This window comes from Typopeltis vanoorti, chromosome 1, assembly GCF_054136105.1.
Source record: "Typopeltis vanoorti isolate ZY-2024b chromosome 1, IOZ_Tvanoo_1.0, whole genome shotgun sequence".
In the NCBI taxonomy this organism is placed as follows: Eukaryota; Metazoa; Arthropoda; class Arachnida; order Uropygi; family Thelyphonidae; genus Typopeltis; species Typopeltis vanoorti.
Window position 1 is genome coordinate 57958413 of NC_143549.1, and position 21076 is coordinate 57979488.

The window sequence follows — 21076 nt, forward strand, 5'->3', positions numbered from 1 at the left end:
CAACCCCCCGAGTTCCGGACTGGTAGGCCGGTTCTCCTTGAATTCTGATGACTCGAATTTTGAAGACTCGACACTCAGGGTAGCCCCTGAGTTACAAAATGTTTTAAATAACTTGACAAAAAACATTACAAAAAAGCTTATCATTTTATATTATAGGGTAGATAATCATTCAGCGGTAGATGGTGTTGGTGTAGATGATGAAGGTAGTTGCAATTCATGGTGGAGATGGAAAGTTGTGGAGTAGGTGTCCTCCCTCGATGAATCTTTGGACTCCCTGGAGGTGTCACATAATAATAATAATGAATGTATTAAGATGAAAGACAATCACAAACATTCATGTCCTAGGTAGGATTAAAACCAGCAACCTTTTCATTGGAGAACAGATACACAAGCCACTTGGCCAATCAGGCCAAGAAATTATTGTTTATATATATTTTTGTTTAATCCTTTATCCAAGTGTAAGCAAATGCAGCTTGGGTGTGAAGTATCTTCATGATTAGGCTGGTTTAGAGGCCAGTGACTTCACATTCATTACCATAGTATCTTATAATGCAAAGTGCACATCTTTTTTGGGTGTGTATAATGCTATGCATTTATGGAAAGGGGCACTACCCAGACCAGCTTCAATCTTTATTAAGGATTCTACATCATTACTGATGAGATGCTAACATCATTACTGAAAATGCTACCAGTAATGATGGTATCATTTTATAAGAGTTTAATAAGAGTTTTGCAACAGCACAGGTTCCAATGGAGTGGAAGGGGGGGGGAATAAAATTGTTCCACTATATAAAGGTGATGATAAGGCTGTAGCTTCAAATTATAGGCCGGTTTGTATATCTGGAATTGTGGTGAAGGTCCTGGAGAGATTGGTGAGAAGTAGGATACAGAAATGGGTTGATAACAGCAGTATTCTCTGTGGTTATCAGCATGGGTTTGTTAAGAGGAAATCATGTTTCACTAACTTACTTATGTACTATAACAAGGTGACAAATACCTTGGACAAGGGAGATGCATATACAGTGGTGTACTTGGCTTTTGCAAAGGCTTTTGATAGACTGCCACACGACAAGCTCTTAAATAAATTGAAACAGATGGGATTGGATAACAGACTTCTGTGTTGGATCAGTGACTGGCTGTTGGATAGGTATCAGAATGTTGTATATGGGGGTGCAGTATCTCGAAAGAGAAAGGTCACCAGTGGTGTGCCTCAGGGGTCAATTTTTGGGGCCATTGTTGTTCAGTTTATATGTTTAATGGTATTGGGTTGGGTTTAACTAGTGATATCCAGCTGTTTGCAGATGATGCAAAACTGGGGAAAGCAATGCACAGTCAGGCTCATATTAATGGCTTACAAGAGGACTTGAATAGATTGCATGAATGGACAGATAAGTGGAACTACCAGTTCATTGTTGCCAAGTGTAAGGTTTTGAGATTTGGTAAGCAACGATGGGATGCAAAGTATACACTTGGTGGAGAAACTTGAACAGAAGTAGAGGAGATGAGAGATCTAGGAGTGATGGTGGACAAGGACCTGAAATTCAGGGGTCACATTGCACAAGTTGTGAAGACATCACATCAAATAATGGCAATGATGCAGAGAGCCCTGACATGCAGAAATAGAGAGGTTATGATTCCTTTTGTATAAGGCCTTGATCAGGCCCTCATATCGATTATTATGCACAGATTTGGTCGCCAAGTTTTCATAGTAACGAGGATATGTTGGAAAGGGTGCAGAGAAGATTCACAAAGGTAGTCAGTGGTCTTTGGAATGTGGAATATGAGGACAGATTAAGAGAATGTAAGTTTCAGAGCCTTGTGAATAGGAGAAGGGGGGGGGGATATGATTGAGACATATAAGCTGGTCAGGGGTTGTTATCAGATAGACATGGAAGAGATTTTTCATAGAATGGGAGAGGGGAGTAGAACAAGAGACCATTGCTGGAAACTGTATAAGGAGGGGTGTGAGAAGCACTTTGCATGGAGGGTGGTTGGTGAGTAGAATGCATTGCCTGAGTGTGTCGTGGATGTGAACACATTGAATCCGTTTAAGATGTGGTTGGATGAGCATTGTATGCAATAGTGAGTACCTCCCATGATGAGTCTCTGACTCCATGGAGGTCAAATGTTAATGATAATAATAATAATTTTATATTTTTTATTTTATTTATTATTATTATTATTATTTTGTGACTGTCCCCCATTGTAGGTTGCACTGTAGTACTTTAGTATCATGGGAAGACTAAAGGTTGTATAATCCAGGAACCCCCCCACTGTAGATACCAAACATGAAACTTTTTCAAGCTACTTCAGTCCCTTAGTAAGTCTCACATACCAGGTAATGAAATCTATCACCTACAGAGACATTTCTAAACATCTGTGTCTATGGCAGGATTTGAACCCACAGCCTGTTGGTTGGAGAGTAGGTTGGCTATCCACTCAGCCAGAGCATGGAGGTTGGTTTTAGTTGAATTCAATAAAGGTTGTCTCTTTGATGTGTAGTTTTAAGTTGTGAAGATTATATTTATACCAACCTTAAGTTATCTTTTTCAAAAATACTTTAAATACGTAGGGTGGATTTTGTTTTGTTATTGCTTTATATATCAATGAAAGGATCAATATTTAACATAAGAAAAATATGATAATTTGTGTGTGTGTGTGTGTGAGAGAGAGAGAGAGAGAGAGAGAAACGTTCTGGATGGTTGACTGGTAGTTATGAACCACCGACTTGAAAAAGAGATCACCTCAAAACCTGATGATGAGTAATTAAAATCTTTCTGTGAAAGATTTCAATTGCAGTGTTGATTGTTGATTTTGAGAACTTTGATTTTGTTTGACAAGCTTTGTTGACAAGCATCATAGTTGCTACAAAAATTCTGAATACCGAAAAAATATTAAAAGGTATGGTAATAATTTAGTATAGCGATAAAAGTTTTTTTTTTTTAGAAAAAGAATTTAAATGTGATCAAATTAAGCTTGCTAATCAAGGTAAAAATAGGAATTTCATCAACTGTAAAGTTCAGATATTCTCACAAAAAATAAAAATTTTGAATTTACAGTAATAAAAATAGCAAAAATTGTCATATTTATGGAATTACAACATGGATCCAAATATAAATATAAAACGTTTCAGTTTGCAGTAACATGCATAGTATGCCTCCCAGGTTAACAGAATCGGTAACGTATCTGCTCTCCAACCTCCCAACTTTAGGTGAAAGGTAAATTTTGTCTCCTAGTGCGAGACCACCTTACTTACTGGGGGCCTGGGATTCACATAAAAAGCATATAGGATTAATTCAGTTCCAACTTTATCACACAATTATTAAGATTTAATCAACTCCAGCTTTGATTTTTTTAAGTTGCAGTAATAAGCATAATAATTGCAGCTTTAGTTAAAATGTAGAGGCAATAAATAGTAACGATAACTTGCTAGGCTCACTAACATCCACTTTTTTACTCTACATTTTACCCTAAAATAACTAGCATCTTGATGCACAAAAAATGAACCGAAAAATCAATTTAATTTCAATTTCAATTTAAAATCAAAATAATAATAAACTTGAAAATGAAATGGTCTGTTTATGTGATATAGAAACTGCTCTTACCCAACTGATTAATACAAATAACAAATAGCAGAAGCATACAGAAAAACCTCTGTTATCTCAGGAACGTGTTTCAAAATGATTGCAAGTTCAATACTCAGCGATCTGTTCTTTCCTAACAGGATTCTGAGAAATCACAGGGTGAAATATTCTTAAGAACTTTATGGATTAAACTTTATGAATTAAACTGACCATATATTTAATCTCTGCATTAAACTGCTAAGTCACTCAGTGGTTGGTCAACACAAGTCAAATTTACTAAGAGAAAATTTCCAGAGAAGGAGATTGGAATTTAGTAATATTGATAAGAACAATAGTCTAAAAGTCCAGGTAGTCCAGAAGCGAAAACCATCTGTGACAAAATGAAATTAGTTTATTTAAGTAAAAACACAAAAATACAACCAATTTATTAAGTATATCTTTATAGAGTTCATAATTAAAAGGACTCTAATAATAATAATAATAGATTTCTACAGATGTATCTCATCTTGTTTTGGTATTATCAAAATTATCAAGTTATTCTGAAGCATTATGAATTTTGTTATTTTATTATTATGCCTCTAATATTTCTTCAAATGCGACACTTTTTACAACAAAACTAGTTAAGTTATGTTGAATATATCTATTCACAAATATACTCAAAATCCCTTTGACCTAATAAAAAGGTAGAATGCTGATGAAACTTCATCAGCATTCTATCTGTTAAAATGCAATTACTTCCCCCCCCCCCCCCCCCCCACCGTTAACAGATTGTCTTTAGGTGCACTGTATTACTTGGAATTTCCTTTACTTTCCCACGATATTTGACCCTTTTTTGCTGCACAATTTATTTATTGTGCTGCAAAACATTCTTACATTTCTAGCATTTGTATACAAACATAACAGCTCATTTCTGGATCCATAGCAAGTTTCACTGATACCACTTATTAGATGTGACTTCTTCATACTTAACTCGAGCTGTTTCTGTTTCTTCTTATTCATCTTAGAACCTTCTTCCAATCCAACTATTTCCCCCCTTAATCCTAGGTCATCCTCTTCCCTTTTTGTCTACATACACTTCCACATCCTCTTGGAGCATCAACTTTTTCACAGTGTGTTCTCCTGTCCACCCTGAGCCTCCTTGTTTCCCTGTTTGTCTTGCACACTTGTTCTCTCATTCTCTATATTCATGCTACCCACCACACGTCTTCATTCATAACTACCACTTCAGTCTTTCCTTTCTTACTCTCCTGCTCTTTCACATTGCTTCTTACTTGCTCAGATTCATTCTCTGCACTAATTTCTCTACCATACATCAGCAGTGTTGCCAAATGACTTACACCAAAACCATTCAAATGCAGTCCATCACTCTTATATAGTTCAATTCATCCTTCAAACTCATATCACACATTAACAAACTACACTCCTTTCTCATCATACCTTATTTCATCACTGTCATATCTGGGCAACATACTGACTCACTTTCCTATCACACTATTATCTTTTATCCTTCTCAACAACCTCCTGATATCCAATGTTATGCGTTCCTTGTTCTCAATCAAGTCATTTGTCCCTAATACCACTACACACTCTTTTGCTTGTTTTCTCCTCATATCCAATGTCTCAGTCACTCTATTCATTTTACCTCCAGGAAAACAAAAGTTATGCATCTTCTCATTTACCACACCTCTAATATTTGAATCCCCGTACAATGCTACTTGCAGGTCTTTCGTTATCTCTTTCATACCAATATCATTCATTTTCTTCATTTTCCCTCTTCCATACATACGAGGTGGTATCAAAAAGTTTCGAGGCTAGGTTTGTAACACACCAACAGATGGCAGCACAAGGCTGCATGCACAGTCACAGGGAGCACCTACCTTCATAAGTCAGTGTGCTAAAAGACATTGTCCCGTGTACGTCGGGAGCTGTGCAACTGATGTTATTCTGACCACCTGCGTTACCACATCTGCGATTTCATCATGGACAGCAAGTTAGAACAAAGAGCAAATTTGAAATTCTGCATGAAACTGGGCAAATCTGCCACAGAGACATTTGACATGATTTGGCAAGTTTACGGCGATGCTGCAATGAGTCGTTTGAGGTATTTTGAGTGGCACACATGCTTCAAGAGTGGAAGAACATCACTGGAAGATGATGAGAGATCAGGAAGACCTTCAACGAGCTCAACCCCCAAAAATGTCAAAACAATTCGGCAACTTGTGCATGAGGATTGTCGGAGAACACTCCACAACATTGCTGCCATTGTCAGTGTGTCATACGGAACAGTCCAGGCAATCCTCACGTGTGATTTGAACATGCATTGTGTTGCTGCCAAGTTCATCCCCAGGCTGCTGACCCAGGAGCAGAAGGAACACCGCGTCGAAGTCTGGCAAGAACTCCATCAGCGTGCAGTGGATGACCCATCCTGCATGTTGAGGATCATTACCAGTGATAAAACTTGGGTGTACGAGTACAACCCTGTGACGAAGCAACAGTCTTCACAGTGGAAGAGCCCATCATCTCCACGACCGAAAAAGGCGAGGCAGGTCTGTAGCTCGACCAAGTGCATGCTCCTCGTCTTTTTCGACATTTGCGGCATTGTGCATCGAGAATTTGTCTTCAGGGGCTAGACCATCAATAGCGAGTTCTACTGCCAGGTTTTAAGGTGTCTGAGGGAGGACATTCAGCAAAAGTGACCAGATCTATGGCGCACGAAAAACTGGATGCTCCACGACCACAATGCACCCTGTCACCGAGCTCTCCTCACACGAGTTTCTCACCAGAAACAACACGATCTCGCTTCCACACCCACCCTACTCACCAGATTTGGCTCCTGCAGACTTCACCCTCTTCCTGAAGATGAAGATCCAGCTCAAAGGTCACCGTTTTGACACCATTGCGGAGATCCAATGCGAATCGCAGAAGGTGCTTGACATGCTTTGAAAAGAAGACTTCCAGGACACATTCTAGAAGTGGCAAGAACGCTGGAAGCGCTGTATTGCTATGCAAGGGGACTATTTTGTAATTTCTCGTAAACAGAGCTAGTCTCGAAACTTTTTGATACCACCTCATATCTTGAATTTTCTTAATTTCACTCCATACCCGTTTTATCTCTTGCCTCATCTTAACCGACTCAGCTTTCACTCTCTCAAAATTTTATTGCTAGCCATACATGCTTGTTTGCTGTCAACACCGCTCACCACCACCTTACCTTTAATTGCACTATTTTTTCAACTTCTCCTACATTCATATCGCTTTCGTCTTACCATTTATTCAATTGTCAAGTTCATCATATTGCTCGTTCACTTTTACCCAAAATAATATATATATATATATATATATATATATATATATATATATAATTATAAAATGATATATTAAAATTATAAAAAGCTTGATTGTAATTTGTGCCTTTGCAAGGGTAAGCATTATTAATTTTACCCTTAGGTTTACTCAAACCACAAAGATACAAGCTCTAATGATGAGAGCTCACGCCCAAGTGAAGATATTAATTATTCTCCGTGCAGTGTTTCCAGGGACCAACTGAGTGATGTAAGTTATTTTTATACATCTGTATTTAATTCGAATATGAATTTACCATATTTTGATGTTACTAAAATGCTGTTTTTATTATTTTTTATTTATTGACTTCTACCCATAAAAGACAGAAAACCTATAGTGAGCTAGAAATCTTCCCCCTTAAAATTAAACAGACGTTTGCAAACTAGAATAAAAATCAACAAGTAAGCAGAATGGAAAATTAAATGATAAAGAAGGATAAAAAAGGGAAGTTGACATTGTTAGTATTCAAGACTGTGTAAGCAGAGCTAATCTTAGGTGATATGGCCACTTAAACAGAATGGGAGAGGAAAAGTTAGCAAAATAGTTATTTGATGCCAAGATGGCAGGAAAGAGACCTAGAGTAATACCAAGGCTTAGGTGGATTGATTCAGTCAGAAGTGCATTTAAAGAATGAAATATTCAATATGACAGCAGTGGATTACTGACAAGTAATAGACTAATTTGGAGAAAAATTGTTGATAGGCAACAATTAACAATAATGCAAACTTAATTGTGTGTGTATGTGTGTGGTGCTGTCATAGTAGCGTGAACAACACCCTTTTAGGGTGCATAACACGAAATTGATGATGATAAAGGGAATATATAGAATAATATATATATAAGTATATATAACATGTGTTTATGTCTGTGAAAAATGCTTTACATGTATCATGAATTTTTGTCTTTTATGATAAACACAGTAAAAATCCAAAATTACCTTGAGAAAAGCAGCAAACAGCCCCCCGAGCTGAGATTTGTCCATTACTGATATGCGTCATTTCATTTTTCCTTTTGAATTATGCTCAGGTGCCTGTCACAGCCAAGTAGCTCAGCTTATTAGAAACTTTATTACTTCTTATCATAGGACAGTTGATTCTGTCTGCATCATCTGTTATGTCTGTAAATTGTGTATGTTCTGATTGGTTTGCTTATTTTGCAGGATGAAAAATCCAAGTTTTGGGAGGAAAATCTCTTCCACCACTGTATCAGACCAGTCAATTCATTTCTACTTGGAAACCATTATAAAAGTTCGTTGTGTCCTAGCTAGGAATAGTTCTTTCCATCTAAAGGGTACCATTGATATTGACTAAACTATCAACTCTTTTACACACTCTTAACTTTGAAATTGTATTTTTCTCTACTAATATTATAAACACCTAAAAAATTTATTATGAAAGGACCAAATACATGAAATTTTTGAACTAAAAATAATTAGAATAGAAAATAAATAGACGAAATAGAAATCATTCTTTCTTGTTCATTGCTAAAGACGTTTTTTTGCTTTACTTTTTGTCCAGTTTTGATATTGATGATTAACCTCTCTACCGGCCGTGGTGGATGAAATAGTGAGACTAAATTGCACCAAAAACATTAAGTGTTGCAAGTTTTGAGTGGAAAAAAGTACCCTTAACACCCTAACCGGCCATGATGTCCAGGGTACTTTTTTCCACTCAAAACTTGCAACACTTGTTTTTTTCTCCAGCACAAAAGGATTTGTGTGATTGATTTTTGGGATATCAAAATTTCTCTTGCTCTTAATGGCATTTGTACAGTTATTCTAAAATTTTATGCTTGAAAATTTACACCTATTTTGTATCACTATATTATACTCTCTCTATTCCACTGATATTTAGCCATCAGTTTGGAAATTAATCCTTATGGTTCTTCTTAAAAAGACTTAAGCAGAAAACTGCTGTACTGTTTTTCTTTCTTTCTGTGTCATGGAGAAATTCATTAATAGTCAACTCTTTCACTTGTCAATCTTTTCTCTCTCTCTCTCTCTTTTTCTCTCTCTGTCAATATGGTTATGGCTGAATCCCTTCCTGCTGCTAAGTATTTATGAATTTGGTTACATTTGATCAACAGAGACGACAACCTGCTTATGTCATTGTCAACCGCTTTTGGAACAAATGCCATGAAAAAATTGGAAGAAACCCTTGATATGATTGGATTTGACAAAAGATCGGCCACATAAACTCATCTAGTGGACTCTTTTTGCAAGTTGTTGGAACTGGATTGCTAGCTTTCTGGTTACATGTTAGTTATAATGGATGGATTTTTATCTTTAGACTTTGCTAACTAATATGGGATATGATAGAGCCTCTTTCAACTGTTCTCATTCTTATTTTTTTATTAGTGACATTTGCAATCAAATTTCTTGATGACTGTGCATTGTACTTCTCTTTTTTTGCTTGACAAGCTTTGCTATACATGGTGATAGTGCATAAAGATATACATGTTACAAGTGCATGGGAAATGATAAGGCAGTATCTAACACAAGCAGTGCATAATTGTATATCAAGAGTTAAGTGAATAAATAGAGTAGGAGTGAGATAGATGAATGGTGAAATCAAGATAGTGGTGTTTCAAATGAAGTTGTCAAAGCTAATCCAAGGGAATTTTTCTACTAGGTGGCAAGCAAGAGGAAAAATTATTATGGCAGGTTGATACTAATGGATAGTTATGGTAGCAGAGTAACCATAACAAATGATATAGTGGAATTATTTCATGAACACTTAATCAGCATATATTGTAATGGTGTGAATGATGCTGTGCAACATGTAGAAGGGAGACAAGAAATAGGAGAATTAAAGGTGAAAGAATCAGAGGTGTATCAAGTGTTGCTTGGGTTAGATGTTAATAAGAATGTGGGAATGAATGAAAAAGAGCATTGACATGTAGGGATGAGGTGGTGGTGGTTCTGTATAAGGCATTGGTCAGACCAGATATTATGCTCAGATTTGGTCACCTAGTGTTCATTGTGATGTGAAAACACTAGAGAGAGGCCAACAATGAATAACCAAAGTAATATCAGGACTCTGGAGTGTTGTTTATGAAGAGCATTTGAGAGATTGGTGGATAGGAGGAAAAGAAGAGATATGATAGAGACCTTCAGGTTAGTTAAGGGATTCTATTAGATGAATGTAGAAGAAATTATAGAAAGAGTAAATGTTAAGATATGGAAGAATGAGAGTCATCCCTGGAAGTTATATAAAGATGTGCTGAAGAAGGGTGTGAGGAGTAGATTTTTTACGTGGAGAGTTGTTAGTGAGTGGAATGCATTACCTGAGTACGTTGTGAGGGCAGGTAGAGTAAATTACTTCAAAGTTCATTATGATAGACATGTTTCTGGTTGAATGGGCCTCGAACAATGAGTCTGTTGATTCCATGTAGGCTACCAAATAATAATAATCAGCAGATCTAGAATATCTCCTATAATTCTAAATTGTGATCACAGTGCAATCCTGTCTTCAGTGGAGTTTTCATAATCTTGTTACCTTCACTGCTAAAATAAACTGCCATGTCTTTTCAAAAAAAAATAAATAAATAAATAAATAAATATATATATATATATATATATATATATATATAGCCGACCTGGTTGGCCAAGTGGATAGCGTATTCACTCTCCAGCCAAAAGGCTGTGGGTTCAACTCCCACTGTGGGCATCAATGTTTGTGATTGTCTGTAGAAATACCAGTGGTGGTCGGTGGTAGATGGCATTAGTGTAGTTGTGGTCAGTTGGTGATTGAATGGTGGAGACAGAGTTGTAGAGTAGGTGCCCTTTCTTGATGAGTCCTTGGACTCCCTGGAGCTGTCAAATAATAATAATAATAATAGCGCGCGCGCACACACACACACACACACACACACACACACACACACACACACACACACTCAGCAATCCCTTGATTAATGCACCTAATGCGTTCTTTGAAACAGGCGCATTAATCGAAAACACATTAATTGAATATAATAATCTATGGGAAAAAGTATAATTCGTTCCTCGAAAATCTTTTTTGAGGAACGAATTTTTTTTATAAAAGAATTAGGGTATGTTTCAGGGCCTGAAAGACAATAAAACATATTCAGAATATAAATTTATTATTCTACTTCTTAACAAAGAATTGTGCTAGCATAGTTTGGCAGGCATTCTGTTTCTTTTTTTTTTTTTTTTTTTTTCCATATAACTGACTGTATGGCTCTATTGCCTTTTCTACTACTTCTGCAAATTTTACTACTTCTCTCTTCATCAGGGTCAGCCTCTAAGCATTGCTGCTTAAAAATTTCAATTGTACAAAAAATATTTTCAAATCGTTTCTGTGAAATCTCTTTGGGCTTGTCAATGATTAAATTTTCTTCATATTCTTCAGGATCTTCCCACTGTGCATCTAAATTTAGCAGGTTGGAACCGCTCAATTTCTCAGAATGAGATTTAATTAACTTAGATTCATTTGAAAAGCCTCTAAAATCATTTTCATAATGTGGAAGCATGTGCTTGCAAATGGCTCGCAAATTGTTAGCAGTAATTTCATTCCACTTTGAGACTTTAATACCAGGCTGAGATTTCTCTGATTTGGCCAGGAAAGTCTTGGAAGCTTCCAAAAAAGGTTGGTTTCATAGACATTAAATATTTATTGGTCACAATAGCCCCTCCCCCCCCCCCCTCTACAATTTTCTTCAAAATCTGTGGATAATTTGCAGCCACCTCCTTATCTGCACTTGCAGCTTTGCCTGTGATTAGAACATTATATAGGCTATTTTTCTTTTTGAAATGCTCAAACCACCCAGCATGGAATTCTTCTTTTCCATCATTAATAGCCCTTTCTTTCAAGGTTGCAAAGAGACTTGATGCCTTTGATTTAATAAGGATAGCGCTTAGAGGGATCCGTGTCTGGTTACAATCTTCGATTCATGTAGAAAGGAGTCTCTAATTCAGTGATTATAATACTTTGATTTTGAATGCATGCATGAAGAACTTGAAGCAGCCTTACCCTTTCTCTTTGTATTCAGCAGCTTTGCTTTAAATTGCTGTTATAGTTGATTCACCTATTTTTGTGTTCTTGTCCTATCTTTGCTCTGGACTTGCCTTGCTCATTTCACTTTATTATTTCAAGTTTTTCTTCCAGTGATATTACTTTTTGAATCATTTTCACACTTCCACTTTTTTGCTCAGTAATTCTTTTACTTATGATGAAAGGTTGGGAAAATACTTCAAAATAAAAAAAGTAAGGAAAACAATTGCAAAGGAGGCACAAGATGTGATCATCAAAATGCTATGTAATTAGCAGACGACATAAATTTTGGTGGTAAATTTGGAATATAGTGTACATGGAAATAGTGTAGTACTATATGCCATTCAAAAATAACTTTGTAAAATGTTTTAAATAAATCGGTAACTAAATTATTGGACCCCTTCTAACTACTAACCACGCTCAAACTTACTTAACTGAGCCATTAGTACCAGAGGCTCTACCAATCGACCAACCTTTGCTGGCAATTATTCTTAACTAGTTTTTATAACACTAAGAGAGAGAGAGTTCTAAACTTACAATCTTCTGATATAAACATATCACAAATATTGCCTCATCAGCATAAAAGTGCTTTTATTTGTCATTAACTTTATTGTGAGTAACATGTCTTGTTTTTCTTTCATTTTGTGTAATGGCAAAATTCATTACTTTTAACTCGGAGATCTCTCTGATCATGGAATACTTACTTCATATGAGAGATTGTCTAATAGCTCTCTAAAAATTCTTGACCCTATACAGAAGAAAGCAGTTCAGTTGATTAATTACTTGTCTCTCACCAGTTTACTCCATTTTCTTTTGTGCAGATATTCTGATTTATTATGAGCATTCCTATAGATATTGCTATGATCACCATTTATCAAAATTATTATTGGTACATACATATTATTATTATACATACATACATCTTCAAGGTCCCACCTTTCCTAATTGGGTTGTAGGGGCATCAGCTGCAAGAGGAACTTGCAATGGTGACGATCCTCCGCCATCAAGCTCAGGTGTTCTGGTGGAACTCCGAAACGTGTCCACCCAAGGTTTTGGATATAATCTATCCAGCAAGTCCTTGGCCTTCCATGTGGCCTCCCACCCTCTGGCTTGGCAAAGAATGCCTGCTGGGGGAGCCTTTCTTGTGGCATTCTGACCAGGTGCCTGTACCAACGTAACTGTGATCTTTCAACACGGAGAAGCAACAGTTGAGTATTGAGGATTTTCCAAATTGCAGAGCTTCTGACTCTGTCGAGTCTTGTCAGCCCCTCAACCCCTCGAAGGAACCTCATTTCAGCCGCTTGGATTCGTGTCCGCATTCTTTCAGTCATTACCCAACTCTCATGACCATAGGTGAGGATAGGGACATAGACTGTATTGGAGACAGCCAGCTTTGCTTCTGGCTTAACTTCCGCTTCAATACTACCGAATGGCCAAGCTCCCGCAATATTGCACTTGCTGAGCCAATCCGAGTATCTAGCTCTACGTCCCACTTTCCATCATTCATGAATATGGACCCAAGGTATTTAAACTTTTCCACCTGCCTCAGTGGGACCCCACTCACATGTAGAGTACACTGGGATGGTTGTCTTCAGACCACAAATGTTTCAGCTTTGGCCACACTGATCTTCATTCCAGCTTCTGCACAAACAGTTATAAACCTATCCAGGGTCTGCTGGAGGTCATCTATGGAAGAGCTAAGCAGAACTAGGTCATCTGCAAAGCAGACGTCCAATGCTACATCTTCCAATTCTGACACACTCACTGCCTTGGCTGTGCCTATCAATCCAGTCCATAAATATTATGAAAAAGGAGGGGTGACATGCCTTTGCCGGTGGCAAATGGAGACTGTGAAAGGTTCAGACTTTGTGCTGTTTACCAGGCATTCACACAGGGACTTGATGGCAGCTAATAGTTGGCCATCCATTCCATACTCCTGTATTACTTGCCAAAGCTTATCCCGAGGAACCCGGTCATATGTCATCTCCAAGTCCACAAAACATGTGCAGACATTCTTGGCATATTCCCAACATTTGTCAAAGACTTGCCTTAAAGTGAAGATTTGGTCATTTGTGCTTCTACCAGGACTAAAGCCATTGTTCTTCCTGTAACTTTGACTCAACTATGCTCCTGCACCTTCTTTCCAAGCACCTAGCCTATACTTTCCCAGGCAGGCTGAGCAGAGAGAGAAAGAGATGCCACGATAGCTACAATCTCTCTGGTCTCCTGTCTTGAAGACTAGTATTATTATGCCTGTCTGCCATTGCTTTGGTGCAGCCTGACATACTCAAGTCATCCAGAGAACTCTGTCTTGATTTAAGGCTTTTAGCATTTCGGGCCGAATTTCATCATCACCAGCAGCCTTGCCCGATTTTATTGCTAAATGGACCTCTTCTGCTCTGAGACTAGTCATCGCCCCGATCTGCACCTCTTGGATGTCCACAACTGCTGGGCCACCTGGGTTAAGAAGGCTCTCAAAGTATTCCCTCCATCTGTGGAGGATATCCTTCTTGGTTGTTAAAAGTGCATCATCAGAGGCCTTAACTGCCCTTGGTGTGCACGATTTCCTCCCTCGAAGGCGGTGGATGGTATGCCAGCATACTTTGTTTGCATTTGCATAGGATGAGTCTAATCTTTTTTCAAAGGATTCCCAAGCTTTCTGCTTTGCTGTCTTTACTGCCTCAGCAGCAGCTTTTTGTGCCTCGGTGTACCGGAAATGCAACTCAGGTGACCTGACCCAAAGCCATGTTAGGTAGGCCTCCTTTTTTGCCCGGACAGCTTTTTGGACCCTCTTGGTTCCACCAAGGTGTCCTTTTCTCACTGCCCGTCGCCATGCCGAGCCGCTTTCTGCCACAGCATGAGAGTGCAGAGGCAGTGACAACAGTTCTGAACAGCTTCCACTCCTCCTCAACATCTGCAGTGTTATTATTGGTATTATTATTATTGATTACAGTATTATTATTGGTAATTATCCCAATTTCTTTTAAAGCTTTTAAAACACATACATCAGCTTAGACATGTTCACCATCTTTTCACACTTCAATCCATACTGTTATACAAGAAATTTTTCTGTTCCCAAATTCATTCTTTCTGCTACTTATTTCTTAAAATGTACAATCTGAAATTCTTCAGATTGCAATTTTAACATGTTTTTGCTTTTCATTGACTTTTTCCCATCTACAGTGCTATCTGTTATAGGTTGGAACAGGTTTTCATGTGAAGATTACTATTAAAAAAAAAAAAAAACCATAATATTTCATTCATTTCTGGATGCTTCGAAGGATAGAGATGGTAATTAAAGAATGAATAAAGGTTGCTAGATTAATTTTGAAGTTTGGGCAAAAAGTGGCCTGTGTAGATTATATCTCAAGTTAGCTAATATCTTTTCAAATGCATTCTAATTACTATAGACACCACAAACTCACTCACCAAAATAAACTAATTTATTTATTTATTTTGTTTCCCCCCTTCCCTTTTCTCAACTGTCCCTTAGGACTGGCTTAGTCCTCCTAATGAGGGATTAGGTATATTTTATGACTGTAGATCCATGTGTGCTCACAGGCCAGTTTGCTTGTTCTGAGGGACACCCAAGTTTCCAAGTGAAAAAACCCTCTACCTCCGTATAAGATTGGCTAACTCACCTTTCGTCAAAAGAGACCAGATAAAGGTTCCTCACATCAAGGACAGGAATCAAACCCAGGTTTTTCCGACCAAAGGACTTTGTCTATACCGACTGAGCCACATAGGCCCTCAATAAACTAGTAAAAAAATCTTAACAAAATATCATTAGTTACAGTGCTGTGCTAAAATCAATTCACTATAGCAAACTCTCCACTTTAACAAACTATTCCTATGGTTTGTATATAAGTTTGCTGTAGTAAGAATTAACTGCGTGAGGGATGGGAATAATTTTTACTATGATCCTTTTGTTCAGGTAAAAAAAAGAAAAGAGGATTATCTGTTTTATGAAGACTGTTGCCATTGATCATAAAAGTGTGATGGTTATAAATAATTGATCTTAATGGACATAGTTGTGACATTAATATTAACATATAGGACACTAAGACTATTTGCTCATTAATGTAAATAGCTGTAGTGTGTGTGTGTGTGTGTGTGTGTGTGTGTGTGTGTGTGTGTGTGTGTGTGTGTGTGAGTGTGATTAAACAGAAAAACAAGTTAGTTATTTTTAATATGTATAATTAAACTGTCTAGGAAAGGTTAACAATTTGTGTCTTTTTCTATAGTGAAATGTATTTCTAGATGCTGGCTGTTTAAATTCACTACAAATATATCTAATATATCTGTGCTTATTATTCACAAAAAATCAGATAGAAGAATACAGCAGTACTATAAATCTGAAACTCTGTTTTAAGAGTTGGTTATTATAGTTTTTGGTATCTCATAACTGATAAGTTCTTTAGTCTTCCAAGGATGTAGTGTAAATCCAGCAGAATGTTAGCAGACTTAAGAAATTCATAATTTATTTTCCCCTAATATGCTGTTAATTATGTATTCCATTAAGTATTCGAACATCTAAGTCTTATTACACACAGAACTTCTTCAGAGATTAGAAAGGTAAGGGCTTTTATATAAGGATTTAATCATTTTTAGGACCAATATGGAAGAAAATTTTGATAAGAATTGATGATGAATTCTTTGTTTGAGCTATCATACTATCTTACACCACACCACTTATGCACGTATTATCATCGAAGACCTCCATGGAGTTGAGTACTCATCAAGGAAGGCCATACACCATCCACACCAGTTATCATACCTTCTCTTAAAACTCACTGACACTAAATCCATTCACTCACTGTTCTGTGAGTGCATCGTTTTGTTCTGTGAAAGAAAAAATCTAGCTCTCTCACCTCTTTCTTAACAGTGCACAAACTTAACTTCTGCAGATGCCTTTTTTGTCCTCTTCCCACCTTCCACATAAAGAAAATTTTCATCAGCTGATTTCCTATAGCTCCCTTTCAGACATTTATAGACCTTTTTTTCCTGTTTATTCTTTTTTTTTTTTTTTTCTATAGTCTACATACTCACAATCTGTCCTCAAAATTTGCATTCCATAATTCCAATATCATCTCTGTAACTCTTCTTTGCACTCTTTCTGCAGCTGCTTTACTCCCTTAGAACCCAAAAGACTAAATCTACACAGTAGTCCAAGTGAGGTCATATCAAGGACTTGTATAAAGGCAAAATGACTTCCTTATCTTTACATGTCATTGTTTGTTTCAGCATTGCAATTATCCTCACCATAACTCCAGGATCCCTAGCCTCACTACTTTCTCAAGCTTATCAATATACAATATGCTGTTGGAAATCTTATCACACTAAAGTGTATAGCTTTCCACATACTAACATCAAAGTGATGATCATTATCATTCTCCCACCATGTTCAAATAATTTTGGAAGTGCTGTACATCTGTAGCATCCCTCATTGCCCAGCTTATCAGGGAACAATTGAACATCTTCCCAGTGGTCCAAGGACCGATCCCTTTATAGTAATGATCACATTAAATCTGGCATATTTCCATTCCCCATATATCACTTTCTGACACCTGTCCACTACTTGCTTATCTAAGTCTATATCTAAATTTATATTTCATCCCCATATTTTCTAATTTATGCAGTAGTCTTTCATATTGTATCCTATAATGCCTAGCAAATTCCAGCATTATTGTATCCATTCCTTTTATCAAACTCTGCTGTAACATTATATAAAATGAGCAAATTGCTCAAACATAACCTTCATTGTTATTTGCAAAGTATGGATTGCCCATCAACGTATTTCTGTATGTGAACTTGTACAAACTTTATCCAAAAATGGTTGGTGGTTAGGCATATCAGTTTTTGCACCACCCTTGTACTGTGGCACAATCCATACATTCTTTCCATTCCTGTGGGATCTTTCATGAACTGAGACTCAAGTTACATAAACATGTCAAGGGCCTAGCCAGTTCAGCTGGACATTCCTTTAACATCTCTTTAGGAGATGCAAGAAAAGTGGAGTTTTTCTGACATGATGAAAGGCAACAAAAATGTCCATAAGTTTTCCAGGTGTTATCTCACAATAGCTACTAAGGGTGGTGCTTTTTAGAATTTTCAGTTATTGTTTTTGTATTGAAGATGCCTTTGAAATTTGGGCAAAAATTTGACAGAGACATCAAGCTTTTCCATGTGAGCTTGCTGTTTCTTGTATTTTATTCTTAGTATGCCTAGTCATGTTATTCCAGTTCTGAAATAAAGATCTCTTCTTTAGCAAAGTTGCACTTCCATTTCACTCCCAATGTATTTGTTCTTTAAACTCTGGGGGTCACATGCAGATACTGCATCATTTAAGCATCTTCAAAACTTCCATGCAGTACTGTTATACTTCACATTCAGTAAGAGATAGCATGGGACCTAATATAGTATTCTTTTGAGTTTGTCATAGCTTCTGATGTTCTGTTTCAGCATGTAACCTGTCTTAATTGGGACTTCCATATATTTGGCTACTTTCTGAGTTAATAGAGCATGATCACTGTCACCAACTGATAGCAAAACATTCACATTCTTAACTGAGACTCCTTCTGATGATATGGTCAAATCTACTACTATAACTTCAAGTTCCTTTGTTTACATGCTGCTTCAGTAGATTGTCTTGTAACATCTCAGTAAATTCTCCTTCATTATTATAAGTTTTCTTAGCTGCCCAATCAGTGTTTGAATAATTTATGTATTCTATAATCATTCAGTGCCTATCAGGATAATTTGGCAGTGCATTTCATCATCCCAACCAACTGAATTGTCAGGTTTGTAATATATTTCATCTTGTTAGCCCCTACTTCACATCAGATAGCTTCAAACTCACTGCTACATAGGATATTATTAATGTTGTTGCTTTCATGAGTTTGTACTCTAACTGGACTTAGACCATTAGTAGACTGGACTGATATCATTGAAGTAGGCCCCTTCCTTTACTATCTCTTCTGTTCTTTCTAGAAAGACTTCAGTCACACTATTTATACTCTATTCCAGTTACTACATCTGACTCTGAGAGTCAGGTTTCACCAATGAGAATAGTCTTAGGCAAAAACTCATTCTCCAAGGCAACAAACTCAATACTGTTTTTCCATATGCTCTTTGTTGTGTAATAGATATAACAGATATGTTCTGGGTGTTTTTTTCTATATACTATACTTGCACCTGCAGTCTGCTTAGCCCAGTTGAGCAACTATTTTTTTCCCTTTCCTCCTCCATTCACACTCAAAAAGCCTTGACCCAAAGTGCACAGGTTTAACCCTTCATCAGATTCATAACCATGCTTATCGACATTCATATCATTATTATGTTTGTGCATACTTTAGTAGAACTTATACACGTTCTCAGCATGGTGTGCTCATTTGCCATGTATTTCCTTCTGGATATTTCTATCTTGGGTGGTATTTCTTGATAAATCTATCATTCGGATCAGTAATAGCACTTAAATTTATTGAGGAAAAAATTGAATTTTGTCTTACAGAATTTCATGAAATGACATTATATGTATTCATAATTCTTTAGTATGTAATAAATTTTTACCTTAAAGTTGCTAAGAGAACAGTGCAGTTTTTATACACTCTCCAAATAATTATCTCTTGTTATACTAGAAATAGTGCACCAAATTCTTCTTGGTTTTTTTTTTTTTTTTTTTTGCCAGAAAGATAGTAGCATACTTAAAAGTTGTGTTTTGGAACTAACATACATTGTTTTTTGTTATTTGCTATCCAGAATTATGGCTGAAACAGCCAAGGCTCTGAGGTCTGTGAATTCCATAAGTTCTTCTGGCTGAGTTGCATATTTTGCAGGATGGAAAACCCAAGTTTTTTAGAGGGGGTGGGAGACTTGTCACTCATCATTCCACCCTTTTTCAGTTTTGTGAGAAAACTTTTCTCACACATGGTTTCCTCACAACTATGCACCTCAGCTATTCAATAAGAATATCAATAGGTTCCTTCTCCCCACTTTGACTGTACACAGAACTCAAGTTCTAGAACCTCTCATATGCAGGATTATGTTATATACAGTATCCAAACAAATTAATCCAAAGAAACCAAATTTTTGTCTAGTTTTTGATTTTTGCTTCATTTCTGGTTTCAGTTTTAGTTCACTATTTTGGTTGTGTGCTGTGTGTTTTAATTGTCTCTACAATGTTTATTAATAATGTTGTGCATTTTAATAGTGTAAACAGCACCTTAGGGAAACAACCACCTTCTCTCTTGACAGAAATGGAAAATGTGAGTGAAAAAGGAAAACTGCACTTACTAGTTAGGAAAAGCAAAATGACTCCAAGATTGTCTGTTATGGACTTAAATCTTGGACTCAATCTCCAGATATTTCGTGTGGCAGCTAGTGGGATTAATGTTTCTGATATGACAGTCCATTGAAGATTGTTGGAAGCAGGGAAAACTGCCCACAGACCAAAAAAGAAACAAATGTTGACAAAGGCTATGCAGAAAAAGAGACTCCGACAAGTATACAAAAGTTCTGCTGTTAAGAAGTGGAAGAACATATTCTCAAATGGGAGACATTTCTTTTCCAAGGAGAGCAAGTATCCTATGTTTGCAAATCAGCAGCTGAGAAGATTTCTCCTGCCCACCTTCAACAATCTCCTAAACACCCAACTAAAAAGATGTTCTGGGATTGCTTTACCCATGACAGTTCAGGATTACTTTTGCCTGCTCAGAGGATGATGAAAAGTGACCAATATACAATAATATTAGAGAAAAGAGTGGTTCCAACGAACCAGAAAGACAAATTACTCCTCTTCCTGTTGGAAGGTGAGTTCTTTGTCTTTTTTGAGTTCCAACCAATCCAATTAAACATTGTTATTTGTCATGGGTTGCTGTTTTTGTTTTCCAAGTTTCATCCGTTTTGCGTGTGCGAAGTGAACTGACATGTTTAGGCCACCAATATACATCAGTTTTTATATATAATTTTCTATAAATAATTTATAAATTTTTTCATATTTATGAATTTAGGGACACAAAACACTTGTTGAAAGGTTATTTTACTTATTATTAATAAAATAACAATTGACGTTTTGACTCCTGTATTGAGGTCATCATCAGAAAAATACGTGTGTATATGAAAACAAGCTACATGCTC

General features: G+C 36.8%; 1 protein-coding gene across 1 annotated transcript in view; it reads left to right on the plus strand.

Moving 5' to 3' along the window:
* Positions 1 to 21076, plus strand: part of LOC150110013 (uncharacterized) — a 594272-nt gene that overhangs the window by 261604 nt on the left and 311592 nt on the right. The window contains exon 3 of the mRNA XM_090390616.1: positions 7032 to 7136. Coding sequence (XP_090246742.1) covers positions 7032 to 7136 — 105 coding nt within the window. The remainder of the gene's footprint in view (positions 1 to 7031; positions 7137 to 21076) is intronic.